The sequence below is a fragment of the Sorex araneus genome, chromosome 9 (genome assembly GCF_027595985.1).
Source record: "Sorex araneus isolate mSorAra2 chromosome 9, mSorAra2.pri, whole genome shotgun sequence".
Lineage (NCBI taxonomy): Eukaryota > Metazoa > Chordata > Mammalia > Eulipotyphla > Soricidae > Sorex > Sorex araneus.
In genome coordinates this window covers 45,635-61,972 of record NC_073310.1, presented here as the reverse complement: position 1 = coordinate 61,972, position 16,338 = coordinate 45,635, and the positions used below count along the sequence as shown (strand labels likewise).

At 44.9% G+C, this 16,338-nt stretch overlaps 1 protein-coding gene across 1 annotated transcript in view; it reads left to right on the top strand.

Moving 5' to 3' along the window:
* The window catches only part of ANHX (anomalous homeobox), a 34,458-nt gene extending 28,277 nt beyond the window's left edge, over positions 1 to 6,181 (top strand). The window contains exons 9-11 of the mRNA XM_055146659.1: positions 3,276 to 3,423; positions 5,307 to 5,391; positions 5,560 to 6,181. Of these exons, the coding sequence (XP_055002634.1) occupies positions 3,276 to 3,423; positions 5,307 to 5,391; positions 5,560 to 5,646 (320 nt within the window). The 3' untranslated portion in view covers positions 5,647 to 6,181. The remainder of the gene's footprint in view (positions 1 to 3,275; positions 3,424 to 5,306; positions 5,392 to 5,559) is intronic.
* The last annotated feature ends 10,157 nt before the right edge of the window (positions 6,182 to 16,338 follow it).

The window sequence follows — 16,338 nt, the reverse complement described above, 5'->3', positions numbered from 1 at the left end:
AAATATACCTGTCAAAGTAAGATATTTGAAGATACAAATTAAGAAATACACCAAAAACACATGTAATGAAAAAAGGAAATATAAGAAAAAAAGTAAACATTTTGTGAGACAGGGCCAAAATTTCTAACATGTGCTGTAAGGAGAGAACTTACATATGGAGGAAATTATTCAAGAAACTACTAAAAAATTACCAAATTTTATTTATTTTGGGTTTTGAGCCACACCTGGCAATGCTCAGAGCTTATTCCTGGCCCTGAGCTCAAGGATCAACCCTAGCAGTGCTCAAAAGAACAGATGAGATACTAGAGATTAAACTCAGGACAGCCAAGGGCAAGGCAAGAACTGTACCCACTGTACTATCTCTCTGGTGCCACAAAAAGTGCCCATATTTTAAAAGAAAGCTTGTTCTCTGGGTCTTTAAATTGGAAGCTTGAGGGCTGGAGCGATAGCACAGCAGGTAGGGCGTTTGCCTTGCACGTGGCCGACCCAGGTTTGATTCCCAGCATCCCATAAGGTCCCTCGAGCACCACCGGGGTAATTCCTGAGTGCATGAGCCAGGAGTAATCCCTGTGCATTGCCGGGTGTGACCCAAAAAGTGAAAAGAAAAAAAAGAAAATAAATTGGAAGCTTTCTGGCATAAATTTAAAGACATCAGGGTTGGAGAGAGCTCGATTATTAGAGCACACGCGAGGCTCTGCATTTGGTCTCTGGGGTGCATAATTTGCGCCACACCCTGCCCCACACCACTTTGTGCAGCCGCTGAGTACTGCTGAATTAATCATGGATGTCGTATGTGTATGTGTCTGTCCTTGTGCAAGCGCTCACACGAGGTGTTGAAGGTGGAGTCCAGTGCCTCACATGTGCAGACACATGCTTTCTTGCTGGTCTATGTCTGCAACCCTCTCATACTATTTTTTTAAAATTGAATCACCGTGAGATACAGTTAAAGAACTTTCATGTTTGAGTTTCAGTCATACAGTGATTGAACATCCATCCCTCCCCAGTGCACATTTTCCACCACCAATGTCCCCAGTATTCCCTCCCTCCATCCCAACCCACCCCCTGCCGCTGTGGCAGTTTCCCCCATACTCTTTCTCTACTTTTGGTCATTATGGTTTGCAATACAGATACTGAGAAGCTGTCACATTCGGTCTTTTATCTACTTTAGGCCCACATCTCCTTCCTGAACGATCCCTCCAACCATCATTGACTTAGTGATTCCTTCTCTATTCCAACTGCCTTCTCCTCCAGCTCATGAGGCAGACTTTTAACTATGGAACAATATTTCTGGTCCTTGTGTCTGCTTTCCTGGGGTGTCAGTCTCATATTATGTTATTTTATATTCCACAAATGAGTGCAATCATTCTATGTCTGTCCCTCTCTTTCTGACTCATTTCACTTAGCATGATACTCTCCATGACCATCCACTTATAAGCAAATTTCATGACTTCATCTTTCCTAATAGCTGTATAGTACTCCATTGTGTAGATGTATCAAAAGTTTCTTTAACCAGTGTCTGTCCTCAGACACTGGGGTTGTTTCCAGATTCTGGCTATTGTGAACAGTGCCGCAATGAACATACAGGTGCAGCTGTCATTTCTACTGTGCTTTTTTGCACCCTTGGTATATGTTCCCAGAAGAATATCGTGGGGTCATATGGAAGCTCAATTTCTAGTTTTTGAAGGAATGTCCATATTGTTTTCCAAAAGGTCTGGAGCTATTGGCATTCCCACCAGCAATGAAAGAGAGTTCCTTTCTCCCCACATTCTCGCCAGCACTGGTTGTTCTTGTTCTTTTTGTTGTGTGCCAGTCTCTGTGGTGTGAGATGATATCTCATTGTTGTTTTGATTTGCATCTCCCTGATGATTAGCCTTATACTACTTTGAGCAGATACAATATCTTATATTTCTAGTGTCCTAATTAGAAATTTCAAATGATGTGGTTAGTGGATATGGTCTTCAATGTAGAAGAAAGGAAGAGGCCAGAAAGAGGGAGGACTGGCCCATAGGCCCTCTGGAAGCAGTTTCTAGTCTGCTCCCCCACTCTTTCAGATCTTGTCCATTGCAGGTTTCTGGTCAGACTCAGAGTTTTCCCATGTTTGCTAACTGGGATGGATTGTCGATGGTTGGCAGGAGAGGGAGCTTCTCTTCATGCTAGGTCCTTTCCTGTTGATGCCTCAGCCCGGGAATTGATCTTGTCTTCCCTGTTAAACCCTCAGCATCCTTGGCCCTTGTCTCACACCAGTGCTTTCTTTTAGATAACCTTTTACCATGGACTATCACACTTTTTTTTTGGTTTCTGGGCCATATATGACTGTTCCTAGGATTTACTCCTAATGTGTTGCTCAGGGATCTCTCCTGGTGCATATGGGATGCTAGGGATTTAACTCAGATCAGACACATGCAAGGGTAGCACCCTATCTGCTGTACTATTGCTCAGACCTCGTGTGGCAGATATCGATTTTTTTCCAACTAGTTTGATGAAACCACTTTATAAAAGAATTGTTAAATTTTTATTAAGTTAAGTCATTGATTCCAGCTGTGGTTTCATGTTGATCAATTTACTTCTGAAACAAACTTTTCAGTTTTAGGAGAACCCAGAGTCTCCTAAAAGTCAAGAGAGAGGAGACAATAGAAGCAGAATTAGTCACCCAGAAAATAGCTTGAAGTTTCCTTGACCCAGTTGGTATTGCTCTGTCAGACAGGAGGGAGGCCATGGTGAGTGCTACCTGAAACTCCTTGTCTCAGGTCTGAGACTGGCAACTCAAGTGTGTCGTGCATTCTGGAAAACTGGGCAGGATGGATCCTCCTCCTCTTGACTCCTGTTTGTCATACCAAACTGGTCAGGGCCATAGTGGCTTATTTTTAAAGATAGCTGAGATACTTTTTGAAACATCTGTGTAGGGAGAAATGGCAACGTAAAATTGTATAAGATTAAGGGGGAAAATGGTAATTTGTTTCCCCTGAAGCCAGCATAGGAGGAACTGAGACACCAGATGCTTAGCTCTGTCCTCACCTCCAGTCCTGAGAAGGGCCAGATTGTCTTTGGAATGGGTTCTTTTGTAAGTTCAGGAATGAGAATGAAGAATTTAAGGTAGAGGTGGTGTGACTTTGTCCTGGTTTCTGACTGCCTAAAGGGATAAGTGCCTGTTTCTTCCTCAGTCCCATCATGGTCAAGAGATGCTGCCATTCTTCTGGGAGCCTTGTTTGGGCGGCTTCTGGGCTCTGGTATGTACTTCCTCCTGGAGTTAGGCTTAGGAATTTCTTCCTGTGCAGGATTTGTTGATCCGGTCAGCAGCAACCCTCAGATGACCTACCCAGAAGAAGGTCCAGACACCAGTGGTAGCCAAACAGAAGGACAGGGGGGCGGCTTCCTTTTGACACAGCTTCAATCACAGACTCCTGAATTCATCCTTACACAGAGGTAAGCTCTGTGGAGCCACGAGGCTTGGCAGTGCTTTTTGTGTGCCAGGTATATGATGGTGCTCACTTTGTAGAATTGCCAACTAACTCAGGTGCAGACTGATACTTTTCCTCAGGGATTTTGAGGTGCAACAGCCATCTACCCAAAGAAGAGTATATATTTTCCCTTGTACCACAGAATAGCAGAAACAGAACTGACATGGAAATTGTTCTGTGGATAGTCCTCAGCCTCTTCTCCTGTATTACTGTGGGCCCCAGTAGCCTCCTTATGGCACCTTCTTTTCTCCAAAGGCTATTGTAATTTCTGAGCGATATCAAAAGGCTGGTCTTATTTTTATTTATTTTGGTTTTTGGGCCTCTCCATGCAATGCTCAGTATTCCTGGCTCTGTGCTCAGGTATCAGGGATCACTTCTGGAAGACTTGGGGGGACGATATGGGGTGCCAGAAATGGAACAGAAGTTGACTGCTTGTAAGGCAGGCACCCTATCCACTATACTATTGCTCTAGCCCCATCAAAACTTGTGTTTCATAATTGGAATTGGTTTTAAAGGGACATGGAGGGCTGTGACGAGCCTTGGTACTGCAGCCTGTGACTGTGGAGATAATCCCAGAGTCTGCAGAGGTACAGAGGCATGGACAAGGGAATCCATGGTGGAAGACCCTCAGGGCTAGGTACAGGGTCTTCCCGTTTGGGGAGTTAAAGGCCAGGTAATCCATCCAGGCAGAGTCACAGAGGATGTGGGAGATCAAATCACTTCAACTCACTGCTGACCTATGAAAGTTGCTGGATGGTAAGAAAATCAATACTTCATCCCCATTTTTGGCTGCAGTTGGTGGTGCTGGGGGAGGTATATGAACTGCTGAGGATGAAATCTGGGTCTCCCACATGCAAAGCATATGGTCAGCCCATTGAGCTATCTCTGGCCTCCCATCTAATTTTTCTTTTGATTTTTGGGCTAAGCCCTGTGCCTAGGGCTTACTCCTGGGTCTGTGCTCTAGGATACCCCCTGGCAATGGTCAGGAACCATTTGTCATGCCATGGATCAAACTGTGATTGGTCATGTGTGAAGCAAGTGTGTTAATCCCTGAGCTAGCTCTGTGGCCCTGTTCCATATAATTTTTTTTTTTTTGCTTTTTGGGTCACACCCGGAGATCCACAGGGGTTACTCCTGGCTCTGCACTCAGGAATTACCCCTGGCGGTGCTCAGGGGACCATATGAGATGCTGGGAATCGAACTTGGGTTGGCCGCGTGCAAGGCAAATGCCCTACCTGCTATTGCTATTGCTCCAGCCCCACCGCATAATTTTTATAGGAGCCACCGAACACTGGTACTGGGGTCACGTAGAGTTTATTACTAGGGCCCAGCAGAGTGAGCCTTATGGGCAGCTGCTCAGGCCAGACAGGCCACACTTGAGCCTACTGATACTGGGTATGGGCAGCGCAGTGCTGGGATCAGTCAGACCTCATACACAGCAGCCAAGTGCTCAGCACTGGATGCCGCCTCCCCCACCAACCATGTGTTTACCTTCTAACACACAGTGTCCTCAGACTGTTGTCCTCAGTCACTACACCTGCTACTCCTTGATCTGGTCCTCATGGCCTCTTGTACTCTGCACATCCCAACCTGGGTACTTCTTTGTGACTTCTTCCTCCTATGGTTACTGCTTAACCAGTGCCTTCTCTGTAAGTCAGCTTTGGTATGTTTTCTGACTTGCCTACATCTATACTCCAGGTGTCACACAGCACCCTGCACACCTGAGAGCACAGTGAAAGGAGCTGTTTGGGAGAGCTCATGTGTGGAGATCTCTCTGGGCTTGTTGCTTAGGGGTGGATGGTATGACCTGGCGCCCTTTGGTCTGCCTTGATGCTATGTGTCTTCTAGCTCTCCAGAGCTGGAAGCTGCCCCATCTGCCTTCTCCAGTCCAATGTCTGCTGCAGAGGTAAACCAGCCACTACCCTCCAACCAGGTGAGGCTCTTAATGGGTTTCCCTTTGAGCTCTTGGGTCCTTTGCTCTTGGTACTGAGAGGAGTCATCTTGTGTTTTGGTGTGAATCAGTGGGCAGATATGAGCATGGGACAGGGATGGGGTGGATATTGTGGGTGCCTCTGTGTGTAATGTTGTGTTGGTTTCTCAGGTGCAGTGGCCAGACATTCAGGCCTCCAGTGATGCCTTCTGGGGAGCCCAAATGCTCCTTGAGCTTTCAGGAGGCAGTTTGGGTTGAGCCACCATTTGTGAACCTGTTCAGCCTCCACAGGAAGCAGATGTGAACGTACAACTTCATCGACGTAGACTAGAGTGCTTTATTCGGAACTATAAAGAGGCTCCTGGAATTCTGGAATTTCCTCTGAGATGCATTGAGGGCTGCTTAGCCTATGTAATGTTTGAATATTTTGGCAGTCTCCTGTACTGGGGGAAGCATTTGAGAAAGGTTCATGGGAGCAGAAGTCAGAGCTAGGGTCTTTCCACCTGGCAGGGTAGATTGCAGAGCCAACCTCTTTGCAGGTTCTAGGCAGAAAAAACTTCTTAGTGAGAGGAGCATCCCCTCCACTGTCCCCAACCCCAGTCCTGTCTGGGACAGATCAGACTTCTTCCAGCTCATTGGCAGGTGAAGTGTGGGCAGGGCCTAACATTGTGTGTTTGGTGCCTCTGCAGGGAAGCAGGTATGGTGGGAATGCTCATGCATGGTGGGGTGTGGTATTTTACCCCCTCTAGTTGTAATTCATTGTTTGGAAAACAAAATTTTCTGTTCAATAAAATAAGTTTAATGTTGTGAACACTGCACTTTGCTGATCACCTGTCCTGTTACTACCTTTCATATGGAGGTACATTTGTCAATGAATCAGGGATTGTTTCTTCAGTTTATGTTCTATAAGCAGCATCACATCTGACTTTTGCCCATTGTGTATAGTTTTACTGTGATAAGAAGGTATTACTCCCTTGAGCACAGGGTCCTGGAGGCCAAGGGTCTGGAATCTCCTGGTGCTTGTTTTTAACAAACTGCTTTGACACTTAGGGTTGTCATGCCTAGGCTCTGGATCCTCACCAAGTTAACAGACAGACTGTGGGGTATAGTTGGAGCCAAAGTCATGTTTTCTGCTCTCAGGAGACTTCCAGCATTATGATAAAGATACTTGTGCACACTGGCAATTGTGGGTAGCTGAGTGCTACTAAGAAGGGACAGTGCAGGTGACTGAGATTCCAGGACCTATGGACATGCTTGAGTGATAACTCAGTGAAGCTCCCTGGGAAGGGAATGTCTTTACTGGATTCTTTTTGCTCATTTTTGATCAACCTTACAGCCCAAGGACCTTCCCAGAGCATGCATATCCCTATTCTCCACTCTTCATGAAACCATGGAATCCTCCTTCATTGCAAAAACTGTATGTCCAGTAATAATTTGTATTTACACTTAGGGAAGTCACTCACTTTCTGTATTTCCTATATACTCTACTAAATATACTTAATAGCACAGCGGTTGGGCATTCGCCTTTCACGCGGCCAACCTGTGTTTGATTCCTCCGCCCCACTCGGAGAGCCCGGCAAGCTACTGAGAGTATGGAGCCCGCACAGCAGAGCCTGGCAAGCTACCCGTGCATATTGGATATGCCAAAAACAGTAACAATAAGTCTCTCCATGAGAGACGTTTTTGGTGCCAGTAGCAGTTGGGCCTTCTGGGATGAGTCACTTGCCAATATCTCTCCAAAATGCTGTCACCTCAAGCACCTCAACATCAACCATTAACCCTGATGTTGGCACAGGGAAAATGGCTCAGGGGCATGATCTTGACAGGGCTGACCCTCCTTCTGTCCCCCTGTCCCCAGTGGTCCCCAGAGTTGGCGTGATATCTCCTGGTCACTGTAAGGTGAAACAGAAGGCAGAGAAGCCCCCCAGGATGATGCTGACCTTGTTCCTCTCCACTCTGACCCCAGAGCTGCAGAATCTGAGCTCAGGAGCCAGCGCTTCTGGGAAGAGTGTTGGCACCAACCATGTCAGAACCCCAAGAGGAGCCACCGCAGTCCTGGGCTGAGGGGGGGTCAGGAGGAAGGGGAGTCAGAGATCAGTGGTGATGTTCTACAAAGGAGAAATGGAACCGACGGGCACCTTAGAGTGGGAAGCAGGTAACTAGTAGCGCTTTCCCTGCAGAGTGGAAGCTTCTGTCTACATGTAAAACGTGTGTCAGGAGGAGCAGCATGCAGGCCCAGGGGGAGAGAGAAATCAGTGAATCATGTGTCATGCTCGACTTGGAGTGTGTGTTGTTGGAAATCCACAATGCTTGTCCCATGCTGACCACACACACAGAACCAAAGTCACCTTCCGTGCTGGGTGCAAACATTCTAGAGTGTCGGTGAATTCTCAGATATGGAATTGTGAAGAACACAAATCACGGTGCATTTGGAGTCGGAACACTCTCTTTCTGTGTCTTCACAGTACTTGTTGCTCTCCCCTCAGCCTCTCTGTGCAAACAGCATAGTCTGGGGTGCTGTTCCAACTTCCACAGCACAAAAGCAAAACAGAACTGACATTGGACTCATAACCCCCACTAATTTCTCAGGTAACTCACCATTTTGAGACCTTCAGACTGACCTTCCACACGAAGACGAGCCTTGTATGAAAAGCATTAATCTGAGAGATGCTTGTGTGGTTTGCTCACTACAGCACAAGGCACAGCAACAAGATGCAAACACAGTGCTCAAACCCCAGCCCTTGATTTCATTTTTGCCTTCTTCAATTCCACTTGAAGTCCATAGTTAAGCGTCTTTATTTTAGTTGGAATGAAGTTTTTCTTTTTTGTTTATTTTTGTTTTGGGGACACACCCAGTTGAGTGCTTAATTCTGGCTCTGTACCCAGGGCCAGGCTTCTGATGGGCTTGGGGACCACTGAGATGCCAGAATCAAACCCTGATTGGCATGTGTAAGGCAGCACCCTGCCCACTGTATCATCCCTCTAGCCCTCAAATGATATTTTCATTATTCTTCATTCCTTCGTAAGATTTTTGAGTCTTCCTGTCAGTGCTTTCTGAGGCTCAGTGACCACTGAGAGAAGTGTTACGCTCAGGTCTTGCTCAGAGAGAATCCAATGTTCTGATGCTCCTGAGTTTTTACCTGATCAGTCCCCACCCGTTGAAATCGTAGTATTTCTGTTTTTCATTATTCCTGGTGCTTCGTGGGATCTGGATGTAGGTGTAGGTGATGGGTGATCTGGACATGGATTTGTGCTCTGCTCAAATATCTCACCAGTGCTGAGACTCTAGAACTTTCTGACTGTGACATAATCTCAGTGTGACTGTCTAGGCTTGAGCTAGGTTGGAATGAGCAGGGTAGGTTCTGGTGCTGGTCAGGGCCTCACTGGTAAACTATGTGTTTGTTATCGGAATATACATAAATGATCACACACTGGAATGAAATCTGGAGCCCAGAGATAAATCCTTAGAATTACCACAGTAATTGTTGGCAAGTGGGTGCTTGAATGGTCAAGCAGAGCAAGGAAAGCGCACAAATAAAAATAAAAAGCAGCTGAATCTATGATTCGCATCGTTTACAGAATTTTTACTTTTTTTTTCTTTTTGGGTCACACCCAGCGATGCTCAGGGGTCACTCCTGGCTCTGCACTCAGGAATTACCCCTGGCCATGCTCAGGGGACCATATATGGGATGCTGGGAATTGAACCCGCATCAGCCGCATGCAAGGCAAACACCCTACCACTGTGCTATCACTCCAGCCCCCTCGTTTACAGAATTTTATTGAAGGTTCATTAATGGCCTGGAGATTGGGCCAAAGTCTTTATGAACATTGAGGAAAATGTAGGCAGGACTCTTCATACTGATCAGAGAGGTGTAGTTAATAGTTTGACTCTGATTGGAAATCACATCTAAAAGTAAAACCAAACAACCAAAAACCTAACCAGTTTTAAAGATTTTATATGGCAAGGCAAACTACACTAAAGTAAAAAGATTACAGATGAAAAGGGAGGAAATATTTACCCATCACACATCTTAGTTACAACCCTAGTATCTAAGATAATGATGGCACTCACAAAGCTCACACCAGGAAATCCCTGACTGTAAATCCCCCTTCATAACACGCTGTGGGGACATGCACAGAGACTGCGCTAGAGGCGACATCCCCATGGCCTGTAGACATAGAAAGTGTTTATCAGCACTGACTGTCAGGGAAATGTCAATCAGAAGGACAGTGGTGGATCCTCTCAGCCCAGTGAGAATGGCCGATATCAAGACTGGAAACAACCAGTGTGGGCTGGGATGTCCCCAATGAGGAAAGAGGTTTCAAGGTTGGTTTGGAATGTCAATGTTTGGTTCTAATAATGAAAAATAGTGAGGTGATTTCTCAAAAAAAAAAAAAGTGAAACAAAGTTTCCATAATATGAATAGTTTTGTAACTTTGTGATTAATGGTGATTCAATAAATAACAATTAAAATAGTTTTTATATGACCAAGTGTTTTCGCCCAGATAACTACACCCAAACCTGAAAACATCAATTTGAGATGAAATATGTGAATATATGCTTGTTGTAGTGCTTACATTAATGGCAGAGACATGAAAACTATCCTAATTCTTTATAACAGGCTACCTGCTTTGTTTCTAACTTGTGCATTGTTGTCTCATTTAATGTCTATGCAAAACACTAGTAAATTTCCATAAAAAAGTGAAAATAGAATTTCCATATAACCCAGTGATTCCACTTTTGGCAACATTGCCCAAATCTGAAAACATCAATTTGAGAAGATATAAGTAAATATAATGTCAGTGCAAGATTTGATATACTGGCCAGGACATAAAAATAATCCTAATGCTTAATCACAGTTTCATGGATAAGTTGTGGTGTGTATTCACAGTGTGTACTATGCAGTTGCAGGAAAACACAATATCACAGATTGCTGCAACATGGATGGAATTGAAAAATACCAGATTAAATGAAGTTAGTCCAGGGAAAGGATGAATTTGGATAATCTCATTCACCTGTGGTACACAGAGAACAGAGTGTCAGGATGGACAGGATCCAATGATAACGGCCCCTGCATCCTAACCACACTCTGGGTTTCCCGAGAGGAGACGGGTGGGGGCTCAGATCACTGGGAAGAAGAGGCCGAGCACAGGGGCAACATCAGGGTGTGGGGGTCTGTGTAAAACACAAAAATAAAAAGAAGAAGAACGAGGGCGGCAAGGCAGGTGAAGGAAGGAACAGAGCCAAGATGGTTGGTCTCACTTGCAGTTTATTCCAATCTTCCCTCTAAACACTCTCCTCTGGAACTCTCTCCTTGCCCCCTCACACAGCTACCTTAAATCTCCCCTGTCCCCCAGCAGCCTGGGGCTTATGCAAAGGTGTGGTTACAACCCATAGGGGGTAAAGTTCTATCCCTTAGGGGAATGCTTTCACTAGGACAGAATCTCTCTTTCAGCAGGAGGATCCACCCAAGGGCAGAGTCCCATGAATGTGTTTCTCTTCTCCTCAGCCAGCAAACATATAAGAATTCATAATATTAATCATTTTGTATGGACACAATAAGAGATGCTTTAAAGCTTATAGAATTGCTCTCCTGGGGCCATCTCAATCTCAGACTACAGTGCTCAGGCCAGAACAGTCTTTCCTATCCCTAGCAGGGTCCTAGTCTCATCATTACTTTTGGATCATGACAGCATTTGTCTATGATCAAGCTCTTAACTTATAATTAAGAATTAGGCACTTTGGCCAGGCCCATCTCGATGCCAGGGTAGCACATAACTCACCGCTTGCCCTGGATCCTTCCCGTCCCTCGTCGGGACCCTGCTTTTGGGGTGCCTAGGAACTGAGGGCAACTGAGGCTTAAGCGGAGAAAGCAGATGCCCGGGAGGGAATAATATTCGAGGCCAATTAAGTCTTAAGTTATAAAAACATAATATTGTCTTCTTGTGTATTCACAGTGTGTACTGCGTAGTACACACTGTGAATACACACCACAAAAAAGACATAGCTTTAAAGTAAATTATTCAAAAGGCATAAGGAGGAGAGAAAGGCAATGTTATAATATTCAGTGTCCTAGGAAGTTCTGATCTTACCAATTAACAGAGTTTGATTAGAGGAAGAGCAGATAAACTGGTAAAGCAAATCGTGAACAAAGGAAGCCTGCACATATGCTGCCTGAGCTCATGTGCCCACATGGCCGAGCACATGTGGTGCCCAAGCACATGTGTCGCCCGCATCTCCCCCCTTGAGATGTGTACTTTCATGCTTTTGTGTCCAGTGCTAGGATGTGTGTAGAGCTCTCTCCACCCTTGGAGAAGCCTGCATTCTCTCTTGAGCGCATTATTCTTACTATTCTCTCTCCCACTTATCCCTTCCTCCTGATGTAGGCAGGTAGATAGGGAAAGGCCCTTGACAATGAAACTTAGATTAATAAAGTCTCTGGAAAGGAGAATCCTGAGACTGACCCACGTTGTGTGTACAGAAAACAGACCTGATAAGACCTTCAGCAGACCCTGAGGAGGTTGGACCCCTCCCCATGAAGTTCCTCAAATTCTATCAACCTCTCCCTCAATCTGATTAAAATGTGATCCAGCCTAAAGAACACCCAGCCCCCCTGGTAACCTCCTTAGCAACGGACTTTTACCTAGGAAGAAGCCCCAGGTGGGGGCAGGTTGAAGAGACCCTATAAAAGACACCGTGAACAAAGGAAGCCTGCGCATATGCTGCCTGAGCAATGTGCTGCTTGTGCCCATGTGGCCGAGCACATGTGGTACCCGAGCACATGTGTCGCCCGCATCTTCCCCCTTGAGATGTGTACTTTCATGCTTTCGTGTCCAGTGCTAGGATGTGTGTAGAGCTCTCTTGATCCTCAGAGGAGCCCGAGTTCTCTCTTGAGTGCATTACTCCTGCTGTTTTTTTCTTTTCCACTTATCCCTTCCTCCTTCCCTAAAACCCTCTAAAATAAAATCTGTTACTTCACTGCTTGTCTACTCCTGGAATTCTTTTCCGTGAGCGAAGACAAGAACCCAGTAACTCTGGGTCCCGGGTGGTAGAGGCGGTTGGAGAGAAAGTGACCGTCTTTCTCCTCCCTGCTTCATGTAAGTCACCTGTGGGGCCCGCCGACATCACTTGGCTAGCAAGCCAGGAGTGCAATGAAGAAATCCACGAGAAAGGAGGTAATATGTGGAAAATCTGCTGTGGAGGTATGCTCCCTTGGAAATCTCTAGGGGGATGAGGGAGGAATGTGATAACCTCTGTGTGAATGTGTGTGCATGAGCACCCCGGTAGGTCCTCCTATCGGGCGTGATTTTGTGGCTCCACGACCTGGCACTCTTAAAGTCCCTCTAAGTCACGGAGCTCGAGTGGGCTGCCTGCAATTCCACGAAGAACGTACGGTCAAGGGTGGCATTGGCATAGCTGCCAGTCGCAAGTCACAATGCTGAACCACTAAGGCTAAGTTCTCCACCGGCCAGGCAAGCATCTGAGTGGTCTCTGCAAAGAGGCACCCCTCCTTTGTCTGTCTCGCATCACGGTTCACTATGGGAGGGATGGGAGGAAAGCCCACTAGTGAGAAGATTCTGGGAAACTGAGTGAATCAATGTCCAAGTAGAACATCCTTTTCCCCACCCAGGCTCAGTATAATCAGAGGATCAGCTAGAGGTCAATTGTAATGCTAATGAAGGCAGCCAGCATGTTTAGCTCTAGGCAAAGTAAGGCTGAAGAAAAAAGAGGTAGAAGCAGGGAAGGTGTAGCAAGCTAAGAAAGGCAGAACTTTCAAGGAGCAGGGTTTCTTTAGACCACAGCACTAGTTTTGGCTCTGGCACACAGCTGTGGGTCTGCCCGGTGCCAGGCCTGCCCAGGGACGCCTGCGGTAGAAGCAGAGGCCATTAATGGAGATGTCCAAATTCAATGAGCCTCTGAAGGTCAGCACTTGGGGGGTTAGAGTCCCCTCGGGAAGGACCAAGGCCAATATACGAGGGTTTAGAGTCCCCTTGGGAGAGGCAAAGTGAAGGCCAATATAGTCCCCTCGGGAGAGGCCAAAGCGAAGCCCTGGAGAGTAGTTTTGCTCAAGAACCATCCTGTGTTAGGTTTTTTCTCTTCCCTAGGTTGTTGCTGGTACTCAAAAAACATGGGCAACTCAACTTCAATACCTAAAAATTCCCCTCTGGGTTGCTTGTTAAAACATTGGAAGAGCCGCCAGCTAGATAGTTGAAATAAGGAATATTTTGTTGACCTCTGTAACACCATGTGACCTGAGTATAAGCTAGAGCACTGGGAAAGCTAGTGAATGACAGTTTGCATTACCAGACCATTTTTGCAGTCCGATCTTTTGCAGTTAACAAAAGAAATGGGATTATCAAAGCAGGGAAGGCAGGAAAATGCAAGATCATGTGATTAACTGTTTAATATTAGGAATGAAGAGGTGTGTCACCAAGGCAGTCATCCCCATTTTTGATAAGAAGATACTAGCTCCGTGCCTCACCCTAACCCTAACCCTTAAAATGGTAACAGCTGACAACCTTAGGTTTCCACAACTTTGTCATAGATTGTTTTGCCGGTTTATATCAACAAAAGTGCTCTCTTGACCCATTTTTAACAAGCAGGAAACTGGCTGGTCAGGCAGGGAAACAGGGAGCAATGTTCCCAATCGGCCGACAGGGCTTAACTTTGCCCTGGAGACTGCTCCTTCATTTCTCAGTCTATCAGTTTTCTCCCTGCCATTTTTGAAGGGTCAGATCGATCGATCAAATGCAGACATGTGCACATGTAGTGGTGTTTTTAGTCAGTTCATTGTCTGTCTCTCTATGTGCACATGTAGTGGTGTTTTTAGTCAGTTCATTGTCTGTCTCTCTATGTGGAACACTTGAACTTGAGTGTTTGAGGCAGAGTGAAAATCAGCAGTAAAAGTTAGACCTGAGGAAAGCAAGATCATCATGAGATATCAGAGTGATATGCAGTCCAGAAATTTAAAGGATCTATGATTTTTTGTAATTTGTTAGACCAGGTTTAAACAAAGATTTTTTTATCAGAATGTTGAACCTACAGAGAAAGCAAAATTCTCAATCTAAATTTCTTATTGTAAGAACATTAATGGCTATTAACAGTTGTAATTCTTCTGAACTTCAGAATCTGTACTATCTAGGAAGATCTGTGGAAGTAGCACCTAAAACTAAAGTGTAAATAAGAGGATGCAAGGCTCTATCTTACAAGACTCAGCCAATCTTAATGAGGAATTTAGCTGTTTTACATACAAGCAATAGAGGTACAGAAACCATCCAAATAAACAGTTTTCTTATGTTTCCATAAACATTGACAGTCCAAGTGTTTTTTTCTATGCTAATGTCAAAGTTTGGTAAAAAAGGAAAAAAAAAACAACCCAAAGGGCTCTTTCTGTGTCTGAAAGCATGTTTGTATTATGGAATTGTTAAAGTTAGAAAGCTCATGATTTGAAATAACTAAGGTACAAGAACTATTGAACTTAAGCCAAAGAAGGTTTACTCATGTTTCATAAAACTTGATGGTTTAAAGATTACGCTGTTGTGTCAATGTACATATGCATCTATATTGGATTATTAGAATGTGAGCTGAAATAGTTGTGGTTAAAAACAGGTTCAAAGAGTAATGGTTTTGTTAAAATATGAGTTTCTAGAGTTATAAAATTGGTTGCAAAATTTATTATGCAAGTGTTTTATTTGATTTCAGACTTTTGGTATCTAAAATTTCTAGAGCTACTTAGGAAATAATTATAATAGATTAATCTCAGTTGTCAGTCTGATAGTCTGAAGCCATACCGTTGCGCCTTGGTTAAAGTTTGAGATAGGAATGAAGAATTTCATGGAAAATGTGTGAAATTTTACTGACTATTGTTAAATCAGTCTGTCCAGTACATGAAAATGCATGTTATTTTGATAACTTTATTCCATGCAAAGCTTTGTCACCAGGTATCAACCTGACCTTCAGAGACCTTTGTACACAAGTGTGAAGTCTTGTGTTTCATAGTTTTATGTAATCCATGAGTGTTTTAATCTTAATCTATTTTTTCTAGAAATCAGAATTCTAAGATGTCCCCTGGTTAATTTCTAATGTGAAGTGAACTTTTGTCAAGTGAATATATATTGTAAGAACTTTCTATAATGGATGCAGATATCATCAGTTGAAGCAGTCAATGCAGATATCATCAGAGGAAAAAAGAAGGGAACCCTGTTAAAGTGAAGTTGATTTCGAAATGGGTTGAAGGAAAGGTACAGGATAGAATGAATATAAAGGAATGTGTAGAAGGTTTGAGGTTGTGTTTGAAGCAAAGAAACTGGTCACTGTTTTAAGAAACTCTTTAAATCACATGCAGAATTGTTCTAGTATGTTTTTTGGTAGGATCTATGGAAAAGATATTGGATTGTCTGGACTCCTGTTACAGTGCTCTTAGATAATTGAATTCAAGTTGCAGAAAATCAAGGGTTTTTCAAATGGGATTAAATGAATTAGACATGTTTAACTGTACACTGGACTCCCAGTATAGTGCTCTTATTAATGGGAAGTCAAGGTTTTCAACATGGGAGTGAATGGGTTAAATATGATGTTAAATTGTATATTTTTTCTCTGCAGATTTTAGCTTCTTTGTGGGGGTCCCGTCCTGTCCAGCAGGGAGAACCCTTTGTCCTGTCCAGCAGGGAGGATCCTTTGTGGGGCTAAGGAGGGGTCACAGCCGAATGAACAGACTCAGAGCCAGAAGGAGGAGGAGGAGGAGGAGGAGGAGGAGGAGAGGGAGAGGGAGGGGGATGGGGAGGGGGAGGGGGATGGGGAGGGGGAGGGGGAGGGGGAGGGGGAGGGGGAGGGGGAGGGGGAGGGGGAGGGGGAGAGGGAGGGGGAGAGGGAGAGGGAGAGGGAGAGGGAGAGGGAGAGGGAGAGGGAGAGGGAGAGGGAGAGGGAGAGGGAGAGGGAGAGAGAGAGAG